Raw genomic sequence first — 8,170 nt, 5'->3', positions numbered from 1 at the left:
CGATCTGATCTGATTCTCTGAATATACTTTGATTTGATCTAATTTTTGGTCCAGATGTGTGTTTTTTTTTTAATACAAGCTTCCAAACTTGGTGTGAGCCTTTATCATTCCTACACTGACTGCATGCATGTGTCCCTCTCATGAAATACTTTCAGATTGTGTGCTATGAGAATACATTATCGCTTCATTATTACGCCTTCAAATGTCTATGCAGGGAGGCCTTGAACCAGTGAATAAATCCCGAAAGATTAACTCTCCTCTGTGATCCTGTTCTCATTAGAAGAAGCAGGGGACACAAACACACATAATAACAGGGCTGACTGCTGTTCCTTTGTACCATGTGGCTACCTAAATGATCCTAAATAAGATAGATGACAAGGATATGGCAAGTCCTAATCGGCATTTTGCACAATGAAACATAATGGTTGGCGGAGAACAAGGGAAAACACACAGAGCTCACGTTTCCATCGCCTGGAGCAGCACACCTAGTCGAGAGCAATTAAAATGAGAGGATTCAATTTTGTCAAACACCAGGAACCCCAGATAAATCTTGTATCTCATTTTCCAGCAGAGGACACTCCCTATAGTTAGTGCTATCATGTTTGTTATGGTGTTTTTAAGACACAGCTGGCTACTGACAGAGTTGGTAAAACAACCCCGTTCCCCCAAATCATGCTAATCCCAGTCATTTCAGTGTGAGACCTGGAGGTGGGAGAGAAGCAGACTCGGGTGAAATTGTGAATAAAAAAAATAAAAAAGGTCTCAGACTGATTTTTTTTTTTTTTTTCTCCTGCCAAAGCAGGAGGGGGGAGAAGACAGCAAGCCGCTGCAAGGTTTCCATGTGGGAGCAATCCACTTACTTAAACTGATAAAGATTTAATTAACTCAAGACTCTGCAATTACTCCATAATTAAAGTAATTTGTCCTCTTGTTTGGATGAGTAGGCAAGACGCTGCGTGTGCCTTTGTAGAGCTAAAGAGAAAGAGGACACGAGGAGCTCAAAGAGGCAAACTCTGCCCCACTTTAACGTTTGAACGCACCGCCTGATTTTCCAAATCTATTCTCCCGATAAGACAATTGTCTGATCTCCTTCTCAGCCTGTGTTTATTTGTCTTTTATTCAAATCCAGTCATTGTTCATTGGTAAAATAATGCGCTAAGTAAAAAAAGTGCTGTCAGGAGCTATGAAACAGTAAATAAAACTGATATGATCATAATCCGCCTCACACTGCACTGGATTAGAGCCACAAAGCGGAAAGGTGAAGGAGGAAAAACAGGAAGCATTTCTGAGCAAAGGTGAGGATGTACCTTAAATGCACCACGACCCAAATTAAAGCAAAAACCCGGGTGCTGTGTGATGGAGCCAGATCTCTACAGCAAATGGTAAAACAGTCAAGAGAAGCACCATCCAACATTTGCCACCATGCTGTGGCGTTCCAATTTGCCTGAAGAAAATCAAAACGCTGCCAAGGTTATTATTAACAAACCAGGGAGACAAATGTGTACTGCAGAGGTTTGCATGTGCTGTTACTTAATTTTACAGGAGGGAAACAGCACTATCTCTCATTCACAGATGATGATCTGCATATAATTTACCTCAGTTGCATGCTGGGTAAAGGAGGTAAATATCACAGCGCGCAACTTGCCTGCTAACATGTCCTACTGATAGATTGGCACACAGCCTGCAGCCACCTGTGGCATTTCTCATGATAGGTCTCAGGGTAAACATGCAGAAGAGACACACTGAAGGTAACTAAGTCATTTTAACACAACTCCTCAAGGATTTTTGTCAACTAGGTGGGCTCTAAAAAATTACATCTCTTAAGAAAATAAGTTTTCAGACATTTTTTGTAAATGTGAAGCTCAATTTGATTTTGAAAAAGGTAGAATGAAATCTCATGCTTTCTGAATACATTAAATGAGTTTTGCAGTAAAACAAAATCTTTTTTTAAAGCTGTTTTACCCACTGTTAAGAACCAATTTTTTCATTAACTTTAATTATATTTTTTCAATTATTTCCCCAAAACTATTCAAATTATAATGTATAGGAGCTACCTGGTATTTTGAGTATCACATCATCTATACCAGATGTCTGCGAACTCTAACACCAAAAGAGCCATTTTCAAAGCTATTAACGTAATCAAGACCGTTAACACTACTGCCTACCTCATCACCAATGAGAGACAATGAAATGTGTCATGCAGGCTCAGACCTCACCTGTCCAAGCAAGGTCTGGGTCAGGTGCTCGGGAACCAGAGCATTCTGATGGTTAGTGAGCTGCTGGGACAAGACAGAAATGGACAATCACAAAAACCAATGAACGGGTTTACACTTCAGCAGTAGTGATTCTTGAGATCCTTGGCTGTAAGAGAAAACTTTTGAGAAAACAACACCCACCATGGAAGCAACGATTGGAGGCTAAAATCAAGGCAGCTCAGAGGGAAGTGAGTCAGCTGACAGAGGCCCAAAGAGGTGAAATAAAAGTGCCAGATGCCCAAACCTGAAGCCCTTGAAACTGCTAAAGGGTACACAAGAGGTACACAAGAGACAATGAAGACAGACAGTTGACTTGCTGCTCACAACTCAACTTGCAAAAGTGTGCGCTCAGTGGCAGGTTAAAAGCAGCAGAGGAGACCCGGCAAGGCTGGAAACTGAACAGTACTGGAAAAGTTTAAGGGAGAAAGAGACAGCACATCACAGTAATGCTCAATGGCTGGTCTCTCTGAGAAAAGAGAAAAGCTCTCCCGTGGTCCACATTGAAGGGGTCTCACTCCCAGAAGGAACAATAGCAGACATTGAGGACAGTTACAAGTACCTTGGAATTCCACAGGTAGATGGCAACCTGGAACAGGCAACAAGAAAATGCTAGCCTCAAAGAAGGAGACCGAGGAATAGTGAGAGTGGAACCACTATCCAAGATTAAACATCCAAGATGCATGAATACATCAAGCTCAAGGCCCCAACTGACAGCATGCTCAGTGAATGTCTCAGGCAATAGAAAACAGAGGATGCAATATTGGAGGACAGAGTCTCGTGGGATGACAAGCCCCGGCATAGGATGTACCACAACTGAAGTGGTTGATATCAAGAAGTCCTATCAATGGCTAGAAAGGGCTGGCCTACAGGAGAACTGATCCTACCAACACAGGAACAAGCTCTGAGCACCAGAGCGATGAAGGCTCAGATCTACCACACCAGACAAGACCCAAGGTGTAGGCCGTGCAAAGAGGCGCCAGAAACAATCCAGCACATAACTGAAGGGTGTAAGATGCAGGCCAAAACCAAGTGACTGGAAAAATATACAGGAAGGAGTGCAGAATATGGACTGGAAACCGCAAAGTCAAAATAAGGTGGTAGAGGATGAGAGAACAGAGATCCTGTGGGACTTCCAGATACAGACGGACAGGATGGTAATTACAAACCACCTGACATTGTAGTGGTGGATAAGGAACAGAGGAAAGCTGTTGTGGTGGATATGGCAGTACCAAACGATGGTAACATCAAGAAGAAGGAAAATTAAAACCGTCAGCCATCATTTTGCTCTGTCATCTGACATATTAAGCATTAAAATTTCAGTGACAAAACCTAAATAACTAAAACCAATGAATCAAAACTACAGACATTATTTATACCCAAAGAGCCTAAATGGATGGATAAAGGAGCCACTTGGGACTCTCAAGTCCCAGATTTTAGACCCCTGATCCATACATACTGTTTTTTACCAACGCCACCCTGCACACTGCAATGCACATTTATAAGTTTCCTAATACAAACTGTTCTTTGTGTGCTTATGTTAAAAGTTTGTCCTTAAGCCAAAAAATAATAATAATCTTTAAGGTTCAGCTGATGTGAAGAGTTGATAAGGGAGGGAGTTTACAATCCATAATAGGCACCATCAGAGCTGCATGAACTCAGGCTTTTTTTTATTCTAAAAACTGGTTGCAGAAGAAAATATCCCACCCCTTTATTAGCATAACCCTGCCCCGCTTAAGGCAGGGGAGCCACTATGTGATCCTGAAATTAGCATGCTGTCACCTTCACTGTCTCTACTGTCATTCAGAAAAACTGGGAAATGTGCAGACATGTGAACCCATTTCTCATCCAACACAGAAATGTTAATTAGGAAGCGTGGCATCCCGCAGCTTCAGTCCTCTCCCTGCGCCATAACTGACACGTTATGTATTTAAATCTCTTTCATGTGGCCTTATTATAGAGGCGAAGTCGCATGTAAATGATGGAAGTATCCTCATTTTGTGTTTATTTTTTTGGAAAATCGTTTGATTTAAAAAGCTAAAAGTGGCATCTAACTAAATATACAGTTATGGAATTGGGTATGCAGCAAGTGAAGGCTTAAATAGGAAAAAAAAAGCACATTATAATTAATTGAGTACTTAAAACAAAGGCATGTGGACTTAAGATTTATCAGTGGACCTTTAAATATAGACATACATCTCAGTTTTCTAATTGCATATAGAAAGGATTTTCTCTCATTTATAGGCAGTCCAATTAACTCTTTTTCCTACATGTATGTGTGTGATGAATTTATGTTCACAGCAAACTTCCATTCCTTTGCTGTGCAGTTATTGGACCCTGCAGGCTCAGGAGTTTGATAGACAGGACTCTATTGTTGAGGAAATAGTGCCCTCTAGTGGCCACTAAGGGAAATGCTCCCCAAAAGTGGTGTGAAAGAGGGATTACACCCATGCAGTCTTCCCCTAATATGCAGATAAAAATAGAAAAATCAAAAAATGTATTCAAGAAAATGATTTGTCTTATCTTGAAGCTCCGATAGAGTTATCTAGTTTTTTTTGGCAACCAAGATAGCAGAGGAGTCCTCACACAGAGGCATGATGAAACACAAACGTAACTCTGATTAAACCTCTCTGCTGTGTTGGGCTGCACAACACAGACATTAAGTTCAAAGGCAAAGAGTGACAGAAATTTCCTCTTCAAATGCAGTCAAATCAGTTAATCGAGTCCCCAAGAAATTAACCCACAAGTATGAAATACAAACTGTCAGGAAAAAATGCAAAGTGACACGCATTTTTAAAAAATATTTTATTCTCTGCAGAGGAGGCAATGAGGGGAATCAGTGTGTTCTATGGCTTGCGCACAGAGTTCCTGTGAAAAAAAATAAAAAAAAAATCACAGAACAAGCCCTTGGGTGAACTGTGAGCCCCACCCATGTTTACCGAGGAGGAATGTTTGAGGCAGCTACTCCGCAGCTGATACAGAACACAATCTTAGGCAACGGGCAGTTGATGGTACTTAAAAAAAAGGAATGTTACTGTACAGTTTGAGGCTTAGAACAGGGCCGTGCATAGTTCAAATCTGCAGAAGTCGAGCAATTCTTTAGTGGTTTGAGAGACATTTGGAAGAATGTGGAGAATGTTTCTGAGGAAGTTCTGAAACAGAGTCGAGGAGCCCTTAGTCGAGTTAAGTTCAGCAACACCTGAATGAATTCTATTTATATTCCCAATGGAAGGAACTTTTAATGCTGCAACGGAAACGCTCTATTGCTTTTGATGAACTAGTTAAAGGAAGATAACACCCGTCTGCTTAACCATTTTCAGAGTCGTCCCAGATTCATTTTCTCAGCCACTCTGCTCTGGACAACTCGACTCATCTACACACAATAGGACTTTCTAAATTTGGCATGGAGCGGGGATAATATCATTGTTCCCGCTGAGCTGCAGACAGAAGAGTGTCTAATGTAATCCAAAGCTGTCAACATTCCATCACAGCAGCGGTTCGGGGTCTGAACTGCTTACAGGAACACTTGGGAGACGGCGGTGGCAGTTTCCTTCTCATATTTGGTGAAATCTCTGAGAACGTGCGCGGGTCCGCCGGCGAGCAAACCCACGGATTAGGCCCAGCGTGGGGTAAAGCTAACGGTACAGAATGCATACAGTACAGGTTTGAGAGGCAGGAGGGCCGCTCCCTCGCAATCCGCCCTGCTGTGATATTTAACTGCGAGCGGGCTTCTTTACCTATATGACAATGATCAGAGCTCCATCAGTGTATTTTCATTACATTCACTTTTTTTTTTAGTTTTTGGGGTGATCATAGAGTTAAAGTCACATGGTGGGGAGGGCAACACACAACCCAGCCAACACAAACACACAATCCCACTCACACGCCTTATATATATATATGAAAGAAAAAATATATATTAACATTTGTTTTATAAAACAGTACAATGGGCCTCAATTTAGTAAAATACAATTTCTGTCAGAATCTATCAGGGTTGGTAAATCTTTGTCTTTGTATGCAAAACTATCTCTTTCATTACTGTTGGCAAAATATCTTTTCTCATCTATGAAAAATAATCTTATACTTCAATGGGATTTGAGGCACTGGATTAAATCTCTGTACAAACAAAATCTGTGCTCCCTCACTCAAAGTTTGTTCAGTAAATAAAAGCAATCTCCAGAGAGCTTGAATTTGGATGCGATTAAGAGTTGACAGCTAAAAGGGCCTGATGGGGAGCGTTAAAAAATAAAGAAATTAAGCCATCAAGCCCAGAGTTTCTCCTGGCTTTTTTCTCAGCCAGCAGTCCAGCTGTCTGGCTCTGAGAAAACTCCGTCTTAGGCCCACAAGAAACCGAATTTAAGATTTTCTTGCCTTTTTCCTCCCCAACAGACCCGTCTACACCTGCAACTGTGCTAAATCGTTCAGGAGTGATCGTCCATCTGCAGGCTAATTGCTACAGCAGTCTAACGGAAAGCGAGCAGGATGTAGTCAAACCGGCCCGCCGCCGTGGCGTTGTTCAAAGCAGATGGTGGGCGGGATGGCTGGAGAAGCATTATTTCATTCTTAGAGTCAGGCATTTGTGGTAAAGTGTGCTCCACATCTCTGTGTATCACAGCAAAAAAAAAAGCTCCTGACAGTCTGAAATGGTTCTCTGTCACAGTAAAAGGCCAGAACACGGACGGATCTTTTTCCGCTCCACGTCTGGCTTTCACGAGCACAAGACAGCCTTAAGAAGTCTAAATAGTTTCACAGCATGTTGGTTTTCCTGATTCCTCCTCTCCGGCAGCAGTGGCTCAGTCTACGGGGCCCTGAAAGATTAGCTTGGAGCAGCCCTGGTTGATGCTGAGCTGGGTGGCACAGAAAGGGCAGGCGGCGTGGAAGGCGTGCGTGCCGTGAGGCAGGGGGATCTCCGACCAGTACTTAACCGACTTCTCCGAGCACACGTGTCCGCAAGGCACAAAGGCGTGTGTGGGCGCGCCCGTATCCACGTAGAAGGCTGGCTCGCAACCCAGCCACAGCGGCACGTAGGGTCCCACCATCCTGCACATGGGACACTCCCGCTGGGGGCCGGGCCCCTGCTCCGAACGGTGGCCCCAGTTGTGATAGCCGTGCACGTGGCCGCAGGCCAAGTAGACCCAGGGCTGCTTGTCCTCGTGGGATGAGAGGGCGCGGCTGCGCTGCATGCTGGGGAAGGCGAGGGTGTTGAGGCCCACGGGGCACTGCGGCCGCGCCGCATTGATCTCCTGCCTCAGAGCCTCCAGGTGTTTTTGGGTGGGAGTGTGGAAGAGGCCCTCTGCTGTGCGCCACAGCAACGTGGCTCCACAAAGATCCACCAGGGAGCCATCCTGCAGAATGTTGCTCTCTATCTCCACCTGTGGGATGACACAGAAAAATTATATGTTTTTTTAGATTCCACAAAATGTAGTAATTATTCGACACACTGAAGATACAAACCAGTTTCCCCGGAGTCTGTGCGGAGCGGGTTTCTCTCAAGGTGTACACATCTCCACAAACAGAGATCTCCCTCCAAACACCCGGTTTGGACTCTTCCGTGAACCCGCCCTTAGGATGCATCACTAGCACCCCATTGGTTGTTAGGCCATCCATGTGGCCATCAGGGTTTTTCCATTTCGCAGCTTTTTCCTGAAGTTAAAAGATGAAAAGTGGTGAGCTCCACTTATATTAAGCCAAACTGCACGTCACTACGGTTGTGAACGAGTTCTTACGCCGAGGAAAATGTTCTTGGAGGAGTCGAACCCGGCTGCGTAGATGCGTGCAGTGTAGGGGGGGTTACGCTCACAGACGACCCGACAGGCGAAGCGGGAGATGGTGCTTTGGGTGATGGGGGTTTCTTCTCCTTCCTGGCTTCCTGCTATTGTGTCGGTAACCACAAAGTCTATGGGACTCTCAGTGGAACG

General features: G+C 43.9%; 1 protein-coding gene across 1 annotated transcript in view; it reads right to left on the bottom strand.

Moving 5' to 3' along the window:
* Window positions 1–5,042: 5,042 nt before the first annotated feature.
* The window catches only part of peli2 (pellino E3 ubiquitin protein ligase family member 2), a 10,419-nt gene continuing 7,291 nt past the window's right edge, over window positions 5,043–8,170 (bottom strand). The window contains exons 5-7 of the mRNA XM_036209980.1: window positions 7,979–8,170; window positions 7,707–7,895; window positions 5,043–7,624 (exon numbers count right to left, since the gene is read on the bottom strand). The exon at window positions 7,979–8,170 is cut by the window's right edge and continues 2 nt beyond it. Coding sequence (XP_036065873.1) covers window positions 7,046–7,624; window positions 7,707–7,895; window positions 7,979–8,170 — 960 coding nt within the window. The 3' untranslated portion in view covers window positions 5,043–7,045. The remainder of the gene's footprint in view (window positions 7,625–7,706; window positions 7,896–7,978) is intronic.

Source organism: Oryzias melastigma, linkage group LG22, assembly GCF_002922805.2.
Source record: "Oryzias melastigma strain HK-1 linkage group LG22, ASM292280v2, whole genome shotgun sequence".
Taxonomy (NCBI): Eukaryota; Metazoa; Chordata; class Actinopteri; order Beloniformes; family Adrianichthyidae; genus Oryzias; species Oryzias melastigma.
The sequence above is the reverse complement of the archived record's forward strand: the minus strand, read 5'-3'. Positions and strand labels throughout refer to the sequence as shown.